The sequence below is a fragment of the Caretta caretta genome, chromosome 18, assembly GCF_965140235.1.
Source record: "Caretta caretta isolate rCarCar2 chromosome 18, rCarCar1.hap1, whole genome shotgun sequence".
Lineage (NCBI taxonomy): Eukaryota > Metazoa > Chordata > Testudines > Cheloniidae > Caretta > Caretta caretta.
Genome location: NC_134223.1, coordinates 19112851 through 19129776, shown reverse-complemented (window position 1 = coordinate 19129776; position 16926 = coordinate 19112851). Strand labels below are relative to the sequence as shown.

The 16926-nt window shown below is 48.1% G+C and overlaps 1 protein-coding gene across 4 annotated transcripts in view; it reads right to left on the bottom strand.

The window, feature by feature from the left end:
* Positions 1-1929: 1929 nt before the first annotated feature.
* The window catches only part of TNFRSF14 (TNF receptor superfamily member 14), a 33100-nt gene continuing 18103 nt past the window's right edge, over positions 1930-16926 (bottom strand). The window contains exons 1-9 of one of the 4 annotated variants that reach the window (XM_048824577.2): positions 14100-15485; positions 12715-12820; positions 11002-11127; positions 9735-9890; positions 6890-6980; positions 6416-6585; positions 5282-5298; positions 4425-4472; positions 1930-3401 (exon numbers count right to left, since the gene is read on the bottom strand). In XM_048824577.2, the coding sequence (XP_048680534.2) occupies positions 3279-3401; positions 4425-4472; positions 5282-5298; positions 6416-6585; positions 6890-6980; positions 9735-9890; positions 11002-11127; positions 12715-12820; positions 14100-14108 (846 nt within the window). In that variant the 5' untranslated portion in view covers positions 14109-15485 and the 3' untranslated portion in view covers positions 1930-3278. Of the gene's footprint in view, positions 3402-4424; positions 4473-5281; positions 5299-6415; positions 6586-6889; positions 6981-9734; positions 9891-11001; positions 11128-12714; positions 12821-14099; positions 15489-16926 lie in introns of those variants that run through there. The other 3 variants (XM_048824578.2, XM_075121064.1, XM_075121063.1) reach the window with 3 other exon arrangements.

Here is a 16926-nt window from a genome sequence, read left to right as displayed (position 1 = left end):
AACCCGTCCAGAGCAAGGGTGAGATGATGCAAAGGCATCGTAAGGTTGCATGAAGGGGTCTGTGCAATACCTGGGGTACAGAAATAGCAACAGAGTGGTTAAATCCTGAGCATGGTTATTAAAAATCAGTGCGCGCTTGCACTTTATCCTGCAGATCATTCAGGGCTTGGTTAGAAGTTTAACCCGTCTGCGCCCGCTGGAAATTTGTATGCGTGCTGGGGGAGGGGGGAGGAGGAGTTAGATAAAGCTCAGGAAACTCCTTCCTGGAAACTATGCTTCCTGGCGTTAACCACCAAATAACTTCTGAGTCAAAAGGATATTTCTCCCTCTGTGAAGATCACTAGAGCGACAGTGAGACAAATTGCTGCTCAGAAGGGCAGTGCTGAATAGCAGTACAGTAATTCTTAGCTCCTTTCTCTCATCTGAGGATCTTACACTGTGTCATGGACATTAGCCACACTTCCCCTCTGGTTGTGAGGCAGGGATGGTTAATACTAGTAACATCAGGGGTAGCCGAAGGAGTGAGGCGGGACCACATTGTCAAAACATCCAACCAACTTTCAGGCAGTCAGATCCCCAACTATGGTACCCCAAGAACTGGTCAGGCAGCCTCACCCCCCCCCTCCACCCCAGTGAGCCCTTGTTTTAACCCCATTCCTCCAGGCTCTCCCTCAAACCAAAGCCAACCACACCCAACTAATGGGGAGGGGGGAAGCCTATTACAATATTGTTACCTCCTCCTACACTGAGAGCAGATCTCTGTGGTTTACCCAGGTCACACAGCAATGAGACACGTGCGTCCCAGGCCAAGCTGGAACCGTGGCATCCTCTCATCACTAGGCCGCAGTGAATAACACAATAAACAGTCGTTATTAACAATAGTTTACATTCCTCTAGCGCCTTTCATATGAGGCTCTCACAGTGCTTTACGAACAATCATTAACCACGGCGAAAATTAACGAACATTAATTAAAGCAGAGATGAGCCGGAACCAAAACCTCAGCTCTAACCGCCTCCAAACGCTGAGGACGTTCCTCACTGCCCCCCATCACTATATAGTAACTCCTCGCTTAACATTGTAGTTATGTTCCTGAAAAATACTACTTTAAGCTAAACGATGTTAAGCCAGAGGTGGGCAAACTATGGCCCCGGGCGCCACATCTGGCCTTCCAGACGTTTTGATCCAGCCCTCACGCTCTCCCTGGGAAGTGGAGTCTGAAGCTCGCCCCATCGCTCCAGCCGGGGAGCGGGGTCAGGCTCTTGCCCCACTCCGCACAGCTCCTGGAAGCAGTGGCACATCCCTTCTCCGGCTCCTATGTATAGGGGCAGTCAGGGGGCTCTGCACGCTGCCCCCACCCCAAGCACTACCCCCACAGCTCCCATTGGCCAAGAACCACAGCCAATGGGAGCTGCAGGGGCGGCACCTGCAGACAGGGCAGCGTGCAGATCTGCCTGGCTACGCCTCTGTGTAGGAACCAAAGGGGGGACATGCTGCTGTTTCTGGGAGCTGCTTGAGGTAAGCACCATCCGGGGACTGCCCACCTGCCTCCTCCCATGCCCCAACCCCCTGCCCCAGCCCTGATCCCCCTCACGCCCTCCGAACCCCTCAGTCCCAGCCCAGAGCACCCTCCTGCACCCCCAAACCCTCATCTCCAGCCCCACCCCAGAACTCACACCCCCAGCTAGAGCCCTCATGCCCTCCCGCACCCCAACCCCCAATTTCGTAAACATTCATGACCTGCCATACAATTTCCATACCCAGATGTGGCCCTTGGGCCAAAAGGTTTGCCCACCCCTGTGTTAAGTGAATCCAATTTCCCATAAGAATTAATGTAAATGGGGGGGTTAGGTTCCAGGTAAATTTTTTTTGCCAGACAAAAGACTATATTTTATATATATACACACACATACACACACACACACAGAGTATAAGTTTTAAACAATTTAATACTGTACACAGTAATGATGATTGTGAAGCTTGGTTGAGGGGGTGAAGTCAGAGGGTGGAAGACCATGGGATATTTCCCAGGGAATGCCTTACTGATGAACTAGTAATCAGCTGAGCCCTCAAGGGTTAACACACTGGTGTTAATGTAGCCTCACCCTTCTGCACTCTATAGAACACAAGGGTCTCTTCCCTACCTTTAAGACTGCTCATAACGCAGCCTTTCCCTACTTGCCTGCTCCTATGTCTTACTGCATCGCCCCCAGCATCCCCAGGCCTCCCACAATGGCAGCCTCCATCACCCAGTCATCTGCCTCTCCCACAAGCACCTTGGCTCTTTCTTCCACGGCTCCTGTACGCCTGGTTCATCGCTCCAGACTCATCGAAAAGGCCACAGCACTCTCCTTCAAATCCCTCCGCAAGACCCACTTCTACCATGCCACAGAATAATAATCATGCTGCTATTCTCTGTGGTAACGACCCTCATCCAAGCACGGCAGTGCTTAAATACATTAATGAATGAAGCTTCACAACCCATTACCCCCACTGACAGGAAGGTTGCTCTGGGGTGAATGTGACTTCACGGTCTTCTTCTTTCCTACACATCACAAATCCATACCTAGATTGTCCAGCCATCTGACTGCTGCTTTATCAAGGGTAGCAAGATGGTGCAGTCCCCCCTCCAAACTTCACTATTAAGAACCATGCTTCTTACCTGGGATTTTATCTTACCCTCAGAGAAGGTATATTAAGAGCTAATATTTATAGCAATACAACATCTCTGCTGCCCTGTTATAAAACTAAAGCTATGTATAAAATCCATTTTGACTATATGCTTTGTGTTCCCCTGGTCCAATATGGAAGAGCAACTGGTTCAGTAAAAATTCCTGAATACCTGGTTAAGTATTTGTGGTGTGTGAGTGGGAACTCTCAAACATTTTAATGAATAAAGGGAAGCTTAAGTGTAGTTACTGAATGAAACCAAGAGCCCAGAGTCTGCTGACATCACACCTAGCCATGTGTCAGTGAGGAAGGCTTCAGAATAACAGGAGATAGCCAGAGAGACTAAAGTTACATTGATGATGATCACTAGAATCCAGTGAAGAGGGATTTTCAGAAGCATCCAGTCACTAAACTCTGATCGATTTTCTGTCCTTGATCATTCAGCTTTTTCTAGAGTAGTCCTGAGCCTTCAGAAGAAACCAGTGCTGGTGGCCATTTCCCTAGATCTGTAGTAGGGACTCCTCTCTGTGTTCCTCCTCTATCACTTGCAGAGCTGACGAATGGCTTTTTCTCTTCCCTCTTTGAAAAATCTGCTCTTGCCTGTGTTTGTTCAGGTGCTGTGAAGGGCGGATGTGCTCGAGTTTTTAGTAGTTTCCTGAACAGGAATGTTTGTATCACTCCCTTTCTTTCTAGTCCATATCAAATTTTTCACAACCTCTTCTCTTAGCTCATCCTTTAAAATATGACAAAGTAAAACAAACAGATGATGAACATTCAGTTACTATCAATCAAATGGCCAGTACATTTTCCTAGCACCTGCTAGAGTTCTCTTAGAATTTGTTTTCTTATTCATTATGATGAAGTATTATAATACTTATTAATGTAGTTCCCCACTTAGAACAAAAGTGTAAGTTATACTGTCTGGCATGATTTTTTCCTATAAATAGTGTCCAATATTTCCTGGATGGATCTTAGACTCTGTAATTAGCTAATTTCGCATCATCTTAAACTGTGTAATGCCATAAAGATATAGATAAATCTGGCATAAAACAGCAACTGTTCTAGACAGGCCCATTTCCAAACCAAATATGTTGAAAGAGACACAAGGTGGGTGAAGTAATATCATTTCTTGAACCAACTTCTGTTGAGGAAAGAGACACACTTTCAAGCTTCCCAGAGCTCTCCTTCGGGTCTGGGAAAGGTAACCAGAGTGTAACAGCTAAATACAAGGTGGGATGGATTGTTAAGCAGAAGAGGTTCACGCATGTTGCAAGAAACCACTTATAACGAAGTGAGCATTTATCACCTCTGCAAATCATAGGACAAAGCAGGGTTAGTAGGTTACAAATTGTTGTAATGACCCGTAAAACCAGTGTCACTGTGAGCTGTAGCTCACGAAAGCTTATGCTCAAATAAATTGGTTAGTCTCTAAGGTGCCACAAGTCCTCCTTTTCTTTTTGCGAATACAGACTAACACGGCTGCTACTCTGAAAACTGTTGAGACCGTGATTTTCAGTGTCTAGCAGAGTTATGAATTTAAGCTCGTTTTTGAAAGGTGTTGTGAAGGTTTCCTTTGAGGACGAGGAATGGTAAGTCAGATAGGGAGTGACTGCTTTGTGAAAAGTTTCACTCATGGGTGACAGGGTGTTTTAGTCTTTTATCATTTTTCCAGTGTGAGTTCCTTCAAGAATGAAGTGATTGTCTGGTATCACCAGAATCTCTTCCACCAATAAAAGAAAGATTTTACCTCACCCACCTTGTCTCTCTCATATATGTTTAAGCAGCTTGGCTCCAGGTTACATGCCTGGGAGATTAAAGGGCCAAAAGACAAAAGAAAAAAGTCCATTTTAACTTCAGATTTTAAAGATTCTTTTGCTTTAAAGTGTGCTATCACTCAGGGTGGAATTAAGAGTCAATCAAGCCATTTGTTACTAAGGTTCATTACATTTTTTGGATTATAGATGTCAGTTTACTGCCGATCTTAATCCAGTGGCACATTTAATGCTGAATAATAATATTTTGCACTCCTATGGTACCTTCCATTCAGGGATCTCAAAGCACTTTACAAACATCATGGAGCAAATCATGGTCTATGCACAGCCCAAGTAATTGATTCTGCTGCTTCAGGGCCTTGCACAGCCACAGAGTATGCGTGTGTAAGTGTGGGGGGTAGGGGATAGTCAAGTCTCATGGTACCCCCTAAGGTAGGTATTTTTCCCATTTTACAGATGCAGAAAGTGAGGTGCATTGACCCAGACCCTCCAAGATATTTAGGCTCCTAACTTCCATTGAAATCAGGAGCCTGAATACCTTTAAAATCAATGGACATTAAATACCTTTGAGGATCTGGACCATAATGTTTAAAAGACTTGCCCCAAAGTCCCATAGTGACTCAGTGACAGAGTTGGGAATAGAGCCAAGGTCTCCTGATTTCAGAGTGCTTGGTACTAATCTCACTTCACCAGTGGGGACTTCAGAGTTTATGCAAACACACACTTGTTATCAGAGACTTCTGTGGCAAGCAGACATAGTCATGGCAGAGACACTCATACCATCCAGCAAACCCCTGCTCCAGTTGCTTGTGCATAGTAAATAAAAGACCAGACAACTCACCCCTGTCTCCTGTGCAGCTGCAAAGAAAAAGAAACAACCTCGTCAGAAAACAGTCTGGTGCATTTTGTATTGACACGTTTATGTATTAATGTCCCAGGGCCAAGTCCTACCCTTAGACACATGCACAGCTCTCTGCGATTCATTGGGGCCATGTGTGTGCACATCCGCAAAACGTGGCCCCACTCTGCTCTAACTGCGCTTTGCACTACACTTAGCAGCATCTTGAGGAATCACCCCGCTGGGAGAGGAAGGTGGTTATGTGACAATGCTAATCCAATGTGATTCTGGGCTCTAACAATGCTTTGCATTGATACAGCACCTAGCCTCTAAGGATCTCAGAGAGTTTTGCAAACAGCAAGCCACATAACCCTATAAGTTGGGCATTATGCCAAACAGCTACACTATGGCACAAGGAAATTAAGCGATTTCCCAAATTCACACCTCTGGTCATTGGCAGAGCTGAGACTATTATCCAGGAGTCCTGATTCCCAGTCCCAGGTTATAACCAGTAAACAACGTTCTCTCTTGGACCTGAGAACATGTTCTTCTCTTGGTAGATGGGGAAAACCTGAGATTCTTATTTCTGAAGGAGTAACAGGTTATGACCCAAATTACCGTTCCATTAACATCGCTGCTCCCCCAGTGAATGAAAAGGGAACTTTGTAAACACAGATCAGATACAAGCGGGAAAGATCATCAGAAGGGGAGAACTGGTCCAGGTCGCTTGGAGAATGTGAACAGCTGGTATTTTAAGCCACTGCAGAACCTGGCCTGGGAAAAAGGCCGGTTTTGGCCATGAGCTGGGGAGGGAGAGGATCTTCCCGAGCTGGGCGGGGGCATGTCCACTGCAGCTGGGGCGATAGCGCAGCCCCCTGGCCTGGGACCAGCCAGTTCACCCCGTAAAGTAGGTCACATTTAGGGTCAGCGGGTCTTAAAGGCAACCCTTTAAGAAGAGAGATTTAGACTCTCACAGGATTCTCAGTTTGAAGAGGCAATTCCAGTTACAGGTTGGCATGTTCCAGGGTGAAACAAAGACCAATGTGGGAAGTATGAACTCTGCCAGTCAGACCCCTTTAGAGACCCTTTGACAGGTTTCACAGGTCCCACGCTTTTCTTACTTATGTGGTAACTCACTTTCCCTCTTCTTCCTCCGCCATAAAAAGAACGCTGTTCCAGCAAATACAGATAAAACTGCCAGGGCAATTATCAATGCTATCGCTGTGACAGAAAGGCTTCTTTGTACACAGACTGCATTAGAAGTGGCTGTCCCGGCCTTTAGTTCTGCCATCCCTTCCTCTTCACACCTAAGATGAAGGAAGACATGTTATTAAACATGTCAGCATATCTACAGCCTTCCCACTGTCTCGGGGCACCCGTCATTCCATCAGATGGATTCCTTAATATTTTCTATCAAAAATGATAAGACTGCATCCAGATTCTGACCCTGCAGTCTGTGGACAGGCCAAACTTCCACTCATTTCAAGGCTGTAGGATTGGGCCCTTTGAGCGACAGACACCTGCACATTGAATAACAATGAATGAAAGGCGAGAACGCAGCGTGTACAGTCGGTGCAAGGGAAAAGGCCATGTGTCGTCAGAGTCACCTACTTGGTCCATGACTGACAGGTGCGTGACATGTTGGTTGCTGAGAAGGTTCCATCAGGGCAAACCTCACATACGTTGTCACGGAATTCTGTGCCTGTAAAAGAGGAGAACATAACTGGATACTTTCCTGAATGTGGGGCCTCAAGGAGCTTTGATTTCAGAAAGGTCTCCAGCCGCATTTCCCCACTGTCACCACCCCCACTATGTTGCAGAGCCACCTAGGTCAGTTCAGGAGTTAGCACTTTAAGAATAGATCTGCGCTGGTGTTTTATTCCTGCCCTGAACTTATATCTGTCAGTACTCATAGAGCACAGGTACATGGGGAAAAATGCACCTCCTGCTGCCCCACATACCTGGGCCATTACAAGGGCCAACATCCCGAAGGAATAGTAAGACTCAAAATAATGGTGGCAAGTTGTGAAATAGCAAAAAAGCTGCAACAGAACACAGCAGTGAAGGGGTTAAATGCCCAAAGGACACTGGATGAAGATAAGGAAGCTGGAATTTGAAAATATTTAAGACTTATCCTGCCGTGCTACCAGTTTATGCTGGGATGTGGTCAGTGCTCACAGGCTAAGCAGGTGCTGGCTGGGAGACATGGGTGAAATCCTGGGGCATTGTCCCAACCCATTGTTTTCAGAGGGGCCAGGATTACTCCCCAGAATGTGTCTGGAAGTGATGCTGCCACCTACTACTTCTACCCTAGGTTCCCAAACACTATGGTGATGGGTCATGCAAGGAGATAGACTGGTGCAAGGAGAAGCTGTGCTTCTGCTGGCTTTCATATCACATGTAAACCTGAGGTCCCTGTGCCTTGGAAATCCCATGTACACATCTCCTAACCAAATTCCTCTCTGAGGAATTATAGTCCACTTACCTACATTCCTCTTGTAATTAATTGAAAATAATAGTCTTCACTTTCTGACCTAACCTGATGCAAGGCTATGAACTCTTAAATAGCTGTCTGCTTCCACCCCCCGATGAAACGATCCCCGAATATAGCCTGGAGATCATTTTATTACCTTTGGAAAGAGCTTGGAAATGTAAATATAACAACTATCGTAGGACACTGTCATGTACATGAACTTTTATTCTGAAGCCTCCAATTCCATATGGCCCGGGTAGGGGGAATACGGGTGGAGGGCACTCGGGTTTTGGGACTTGGACTTGCAGACCTATGTACATATTAGGTCGACTTACAGCCATCGCAGTAATGGCCTCGGTGGTGCATTTCCACACTACCCTCCTTGGGCCAGTGGTGCATGTCCTAACCAGGAGGGCTTCCACTGACCGAAGAGGGGCAGTGTGGGGAGCTGAGAGCCCGGTCTCTTGGCTCTGCTGGCAGCTCCCTACCAGGAGCCTGGCTGCCCCACAGGCTCCTAGACTGCTGGCAGGCTGCCTCCCCTCATCCCCTGTTGACACCAACAAAATTAGGTCCCTTCCTAGCATGTCATTGTAAGGCACCTCTTTGCCTTTTCCTGCACTTCTCTGCAACCTCCCTTTCTGTCGCAGTGTAGAAATGCTACTGAACAGCCTGGCTGACGTGTAAATGGAAAAACACCACACACTCTGCTTTTTGACAGCAGCTCCCATCCCAGTATCTCCAAGTGCCGAGCTCTCAGGGCGTTAAGCTCACATCACCCTACACAGTATCCACCTTCAGAAATACACGCCTGGCTGGACAGTCATGGTTCTTTGCTCTAATAACTGATGAGCTTCAGATACTTTTGGTTAGTCAGGTACTCACATGTGCCCTTGATCAGAAACCCTAGGAATGGACCGTGGGCTGGATCCACACCCTCTCTCTCTGTAAAGGGACTTATGTGTCTACAGCAGCGATGTACTCCAGTGTAATTCACGGGGATTCTGCACCAGTGGAAAATGTGTTGCTGAACAAGTCTGTTGCACCATAGGAGCTCCAAAGGGGGCATTGTTTGAAGAAAAGGGTGTGTTTAGCACACTTGTCTTACTAACAGAATTCTCTGCCCAAAAGCGTGCTTGAGGGAGCTCTGTTTCTGGTGTGCAAGTTGAAGCTGAACTCACACTGCGCTCTGCTGCTGCATAGGTGGGCTGCCAACATGTGTGAGTGCAAACCCACAGCCTCATGCAAATTGCTGCCTGAAAGAGCATCATGCGAGTGTCCAACGACACCCAGAGGAGTCTCAGCTCGTCACAGCCTGTGACACTTAACCTTGCCCCTGTATTTTTCATGCATGTTTAGCAGGGGGATGGCAGCTTTGTGTCTGGCCTGGAAGACGACCGGAGCTCAGCTCTAGGGCAGGACCCCGGGCAGGGAAGAGCAATTCCAGAGTGAAGGACCCCTAGCAGCTTTCTCCCTCCCACCCCCTGCCTCCCACGTATATTGAGGGAGCTCCATCTCAGTCAGGACCCAAACCACTTCTGTGTCTACAGGTCAAACCCAATTCCGACATGGTACCAACAGGCAACTCCACTCGTCAGCAGGCTGCTGAATTCTGCAGGGTCCGAAGGGTGGCCCCAGGCAGAGCACAGTTCAGCAGAGACTCCTGCCTTAGGGAGAAGAGGTCAGAGGCGTCTGGCCAGGCACGGATGGAAAGAAGTGCTGTTCACCACAGCTGTGACCTGGGCATCCAGCTCAGCACGTGCTCTGAACCACCCTGGAGCTGTGCAACGCTGTTACAACTGGCAGTCACGCTCCCTCAAAGAGGGGGGCCCATCTACAGCTCAGCCACTCTTCCGGCTGCTTCCCCAGCTCACCAGCATCACCTCAGTCTCACCTGGATCAAGTCTCCACCAGTTTGCCCTGCTCCAGATTCGTTCTGTGACTGCAGGGTTTCCCCTTGGTATCACAGAAGTTATGTTGCCTTACCAGGTTCTTTCACCATAGAGCCAGGCAGGCACATGGTGGAGGGACGACACATTTCACAGTCCAGGCCTGCAATGTGCCTGCAGAAATACCCCAGGTCGCAGCCGCACATGGTGTTCTTCGTATATGAGCATTTTTCTTTTATTATCAGTCTGGCTCCTAAAGGAAAGTTAAATGCATCACAAATACATTTACACGGGAACTAAACAGAGCAGATACAAAAATTAATGTGTATCCCCAGTCCTTGCTGATCCATGGTACAGGGCACAGGAGCTAGAGGGGTTTGTTATGATGACTCCATTTAACAAGTGTTGTCATGTAAACAGAACCCCCTGGAGCCTGATTCTCCGCTGCCCTTCATCTTGTGTTGTATTTACATCTGTGCAAAGGCTGCATGCAAAATGCTACCAAATCAGTGTTCTCTACACAGCTGCAGTTGAGATCACGCTTTGCACCCATTCTGCATTCATCTGCACGGGTGTGAATAATGACAAGGCGGTGGAGAATGAGGCTCCCAGTAGCCACAGATAAAGGACCACACCTCCAATCCAGCTGGTCACTGGAGGAGCACTCCACTGTAGTGAGATTTTGGAGTGGCCATAACACCTGCTACACAACCTCTCCTCCTGGCTGCCCAGCTGATCCCCTTGTGCTGGGACGGCCTTTGGGGCCACAGGCAGCTGATGTAAACTAGAGCAGCCTGCAGGCTGTTCTAATTCATGCTGGGGACCAGACCTTAATGCCCCCATAAACAGAGGAGCGCAATGGTTGCTTACTGTCACTCATGTCACTCCCGCCTCCTGAGGTAGTTGCGTGTTCCTCAGCCACTGCTCAGGATCTGGGCCCTGAAAGGGAAGGTTATAGCCTTCCCCACGTACAGTCCAGATCCTGAGGGTGCAGTGCTGCTGCTCTAGGACAAAGGATACCATCTGAAATGTTTGATTACAATTATTGTTTATTGTGTTTGTTCTTCTTCTGCTAAATCTAGAGATCCACTTTCCTCCTGAGAAGAATCTCCCGGGATGATTCCACAGACCTTAATCAGTGGAAGATGTGCGACTAAAGCCCATGCACTGTGCCAGAAATCTCCACTTCCGTGATTTGCCCAAGACTGCAAGGAACTCAGTAAGAGAACTGTGAGCAGAACCCAGGTCTCTTGACTTCCAGTCCTGGACCCTAACAACTAGGCTGCTTTTGTATGTGTGGGCCGGGGGAGACAACTCAGAAAAAAATAATTAAAATCCACCCACACACAGAGCAGCTTCCTTACCTGCATCGCACAGTTTACATCTCATGCATTCCGTTAGGCCATTGGGATGCTCTGTATATGTGTCGTCCACACAAGGCATGCAAGTTGTGCTGCTACTTTCTCTACAATGTTTGACCACCCTAGTCCCTAAAGCAAACAAAACAATTAGCTCCTGTGTAAACCACGCTAATATATTTAATGCATTCATACAGGGATTGCAAAAGCAGGTCATTATGCAGGACAAATGCACACACTATGTGTGTGGATTTTACATGTTGCACACACCATCACTGGAAATAAAAGGTAAACGTCTCAGAACTAGACTGCCAGACCCGAAATCCTCTATTTCTGCACAACACAGGAACAGCGTAGATAGAAACAATCTCATAACTCACACCCCTCCCTTATCAGCAGTATCCCTAGTACAGTCGTGCTTAGACTCTGTGTACCGGATACGGGACCGTTGACAGATGCGTGTGTCCCCACTGTGACCAGTCAGGATCTTGGAAAAGATGCAGTTCTGAGTATTGTAGTTCCTCCTAGGGGGATGGAGAATCCCCAGGTGAAGCAAGTGACTGGAGGGATCATATGACCAGAAAGGGCCAGGGACTAAGAAGTCAGGTGGCTGCCTGTGGCCAGTCCTCTAGTACTGTAAGAGGTAGATTGAGAGGTGAGGGGCTGGGGCAGTCCTGGTGTCCACAGCAGCCTGCTGGACAGCTGCCTGGCGCAGGGCTGTGGCTGGGCTGGGACTGGCAGAGGTCCCTGTGCAGAGGAAAGATCAGTAGGATCCTGATAGAAGGGGACTGTGAGGGGCTGGGGAAGGGCTGGGGGATCCTGGATGCAGGGCAAAGGGTGAATACAGTGAATCCTAATGGGGACAGTGTATTGTCTGTGTTACAGTCAATCAGGGCAGAGATCTGGGCCATGGGCCGTCAGGCCTAGAGATGGAAACAAGAGTTCAGCCGACCGGTCAGAGCTGGGTCCAGGGGGGCAGGGTCCAGGAACAAGCCAATGGTCAGTACTGGAGTGACAGAAGCTGAGTGCAAGAGCCGGAGGGTAAAGTAGGGTTGGAGTCAGAAGGCGCAGCCAAGGGTCAGAAGCCAAAGGGTTAACCAGAGTCACAGTCAGGAGGCATAACCAAGGGTTGGGGGTGGGGGTCCGAAGCCAGGACAGGGCTGGGGTAAGGACGGAAGCTGGCTGGAGCAGGGCTAGGACAGAGCAGGAGCAAGGACTAGGCAAGCCCAGCTGCAGGCAGGGTACACATTGAGCAGCCGCTGTTCTGCTCTGGGTGCCAGGCTGCTAAGCAGGACTCAGAACTGCTGATCCACCAGCCACTCGCGTGCTGTGACTGCCCCGCGATGCAACTCGGCTTACTGGTTCCCCAGCAGTGAAGTCAGTCAAGGGAGCAGGCCAGCAGCTGGTCCAACCTGACCTAGCCTCTGACAGGCCTCAACAGGTGAGGAAGAGAGGTGTTACGGAAAAAGTGACCTGCCCAAAGTATCACAGTACGTCTCCTTCTGGATCTCCTGTGTCCCAGGCCACAAGAACCATCCTCTCTATGTCCTCCACTGACAGGTGAGTAACAAGCAATGTAGATGTTTACATGGAGAGATCCGTGTCACCACCAGTCAGATTCACAGTAATAGAGGCGATCAATGTCTCCGGAGGAGGCCAGGCAATTGGACTCTCTTGGGAAGGGTCATGACTTTTAAAGAATGAATTATATATACCTACCAGCACTGCACATGGGACAGCATTCGCCATTTATTTCATATTCGCCTGGGTAGCATTTTACAGCTTCGGAAGGCGGCAGTTGTGTTATCAAGAAAATGACAAAAATCTTTAGGGAAAAAGAAGAAAGAGTTTCTGATTCGCATCATGGCAGCTCAAAAGCAGATGGGGAGGGGCTGGTAGCACTGTGGCACTGATTAGCCTCCCTGAGCCTGCGGTTCACCCACCGCCCATGGTTTTGCTCCTTGCTGCTCACTATTTTCCAAAAATGGAACACAGACAACATGTGGATTGAAACAGGCACCATCACCAGCATAACTGCCCAGCGTCGCTTCAGACCTGTGCATGCGATATGTGATTCCATATTCCTGACTTCTGAGACATACCTCCTGCTGTACACCCAGTAACAGGATGTGTCACTGTGTCATCCCTATCTAGTATTGGGGGGGAAAAATCTGTGTTTAATGTTATCAAAACAAAGGGCGCTTACCACTTCAAAGGTCTTGCCAAACAGGGAGAGAGTGATGGACAAGCCGCAAATTCTGCAGCAAGGATGTTTTATACATGGTGTGTTTTGCCGAGTGCTCGGAATACAGTTGAATTTAGCACGAGCTTCAGGTTACACTGTAACACCCAAAATGGAAGGACTAAAATACGATTGGCCATGGAAAGCCCCAAACTGAGACCCATCAGCACACCTTCCGTGTGGGCCAAGCGTTATTCCCTGTGCTGGCCTGTCCCTCACGTCCACACAACCACGGAAACCATGGGAGGAAACGGCAGATACAAAACAACAAAACTATGGGGTTGGAGCAGCAAAGTCAATGCAAAGCACCACAACGAGCAACTGTCCATTTAGAATCCTCAAACATTTCCCCTTTCAAATGGCAACTTTGGGGGTCGGATTATTTGTTTTTCTAAAATCAGTGTCCGTTAAAAAAAACTTCTGCCAAGCTACACAATGAAAAGTCAATCCACTTAGACCCCCACAGCTCCAGGCTGAGTATCAGCTGATGAGAACAAACCAAAATCTCCCAGCGGTGTTTTTTTCCTACTAAATGAAGGCAGAAAAGTTATACTGTATTTTCAATAGCCATTTTGCTTGTGCTTTGCTGTTTCCACCAGATGGAGCCCAACAGCTTCTAAAATGCAGAGAGATTTTCTCGACCAAGGAATAAACAACCCCAAACTCCTGCAAGCCAAGGGTGTGTAGTTTGCGTTAGCAAAAAAAAGGGTAAATGTAAAAAATTCACATTCCTGGCATCTCATTATTAGTCACAGTTGACATAGGCACCCCCAAACCTCCCACAGTCTCTCTGCTGGGTTTGCTGGGCAGGTTCAATCTCATTAGCTCCATTTTATTTCAGGAGCTTTTGTGATCCACTTACCCAGAGCATGGTCCTGAGAACAGACCGCAGAGTGTGTGGGCTTCTGCCCCCCGCAGGGCATGGAGTCTCTGACCTCTACAGCTCAGCGCGGCCTCCAGGTCCTGATCATTGGCAACAAGCTTCAGGCCTCAGTGAGCCTGGTGCCACCGCCCTGTCCTGGGGTGTCAGTCACCTGGAGCCTTCGCCCCCTTCTCCGGGGAACTCTCTGGGCCCGCTCGCAGGACACAAAGTCCAAAGTTCTGGGCTGGTTCCGGTTCTAATCCAGGCCCAGCAGCAGCCGCCAAGAGACCAGCTCCGACCCAGCCCAACTCAAAAGTGAAAGTGCAATTAGACAAGCAGGCGGGGACTATCCCAATGGGCTGGGCTTTAGGCTTATACTGTGTTGTTATACGGAAAGAGATACTTAAAGTCAACCCACCAAGGGCGCCAATTCGGGGGGCAGGGGAGGGCCGGAGCCCCCCCAGTTTCATACAGGAGGTGTGCAAGCTCCCAGGTGGAGCTCTTCACTACAGTACGGGGTTAGTGTGAGGTTGTGCACAGGAGAGGTGCCCCTGGGGCAAGGAGTCAGGATTTTGTTTACAAACAGAGGCTGGGTGATTAAGATAAGAAAGGGCTGGGGATTAAGGGTATGGAAGTTTAGCCTGTAAAAGAGAAATCCCTCTGTGGAGGGGGGAGAGGGAGGAGGGGTTGTGTTCGAAAGAACAGGGGAGGAAGAAAAAGTACAGCAAAGCACTGAGCCAAGGTTACATTCAGAAAAGGGGGAGATTTGGGGATGTAGATGAAAAGACGGGGTCAGACCCAGAGCGGGGCTAGCCATGTATAGAGAGGCTCCCACTCTGTCTGTGGTATTTATGTGGCCTCATCACCATGGTATCTGAGGCTGCACATCACAACGTCTAATCTGTTTCTCCTCCCAGCCCCTCGGTGAGGTAGAGCAATGCTGTTATCCCCATTGTACAGGTGGGGCACTGAGGCACACACAGCCTTTTAAAGGCCAGATTTTCAAAGGTTTTCAGGCACCTAGTGAGATTTTCAAATGCACTTAGAAAGTTAGGTGCTTTGCAAACCCTATTAGATGCCAAGCTGTATCTTTGGGTGCCTAAAAACCTCTGTCCTTACAGCACTGGCCAGGGGTTAGAGAGGAAGTCCCTGGAGGGAGTAGAACCCAGGTGTTTCAGGGCTAGCTCCCTATCCAGCGACTCTGATAGATGGGAGCAAAACCAAGGCGGCCAGTTCTCTGAGACTCCTGCAAATGGTCCCAGGATGGATGTCATGGTTGACAGCATGAAAAGCAGCACAGAGGTTAGGAAGGATGGAGAATGAGAGTCAGATGAGAGGAGATCACTTAACTTCGAAGGGGTGGCAGGTTCTGCCCCATGCTGAGTTGTAGAGCAATGGCTGCTGTGCAGTTTTACATTTTAACTGAAAACCATTTTGTTCAGTCATTTTTTGTTCTGAGTTTGAGAAAAGAAAGGAACGAGAAAGTACGAGTATCAGATGTGTTTATGCCACAAATTCTTAGGATTTCAGCTGTACTCAGGCCAATTCCAGAACAAAGAACAGAAACAGCATCCACTGAGTCCATCAAGTCGATGATTATTGTCATGATTTGCATTATTCACTGGGCACCATCTGTGTGCTGAGCACTGTTAGGAATATGCCAGAAAACCCAGTCCCTGAGCCAATATGACTGCAATAGAAGTTTTAGTTGATTAAGGACTAGAAGATTTGACCCTCCAACTTTCTTTCTAAAGGAAGAGCACCTCTGCCTGTTGATTTTCCTTTCCTGCCTGCAGTGGCCCCGATATACCTCAGAAGTCTCCGTTTTTGTCTCAACTTTAAAACATAGAATTTTCTTAATGTTTGAAGTTATCTGGAAAAAAAACAACACATAGAGTTTTCAGATCCCTAAGTAGCCCTTGGAATCACAGTTAAAGTTGCCCCCCCCAAATCTGAAATGGCACCCCTGAAACCCACGGTATAGTGGGCACATAGTGTTGACCCTGGAAGGATCACATGGAGGTAAAAACTACCTGTGCCATGGCTACATTGGGATTTTACATCCAGATAATTACCTGCATATAAAAACATACCTGTTTTTCTCCAGCAAAGACACAACCTAGTACCCCAACAATGGGCTGGCTACTCTGCCTAGCAACAAGTCTCATCTAGCCAATCGAAAAATCACATTCTGTTTAACCCCTTCTGCCAATTACAGCGACAGAGGAAGAGGGGTCTGTCACCTGGCAAGACAGTCACCCAAACACAAAAATACACCAATGGGAAAAATCAGGCTGCGCCCGCCCACATTGGAATCCTGCCTAGCAACCCCCCAGTTTAAAAAAAAAAAAAAAGATTTAGCCCACCAGGAAAGGAAGTCAGGTGATTGACAGGTTTCAGAGTAACAGCCGTGTTAGTCTGTATTCGCAAAAAGAAAAGGAGTACTTGTGGCACCTTAGAGACTAACCAATTTATGTGAGCATGAACTTTCGTGAGCTACAGCTCACTTCATCGGATGCATACCGTGGAAACTGCAGCAGACTTTATATACACACAGAGAATATGAAAAAATACCTCCTCCCACCCCACTGTCCTGCTGGTACTAGCTTATCTAAAGTGATCAAGTTGGGCCATTTCCAGCACAAATCCAGGTTTTCTCACCCTCCACCCCCCCACACAAATTCACTCTCCTGCTGGTGATAGTCCATCCAAAGTGACAACTCTCTACACAGTGTGCATGATAATCAAGTTGGGCCATTTACTGCACAGATCCAGGTTCTCTCACCCCCTCACCCCCCTCCCAAAAACCACACACACAAACTCACTC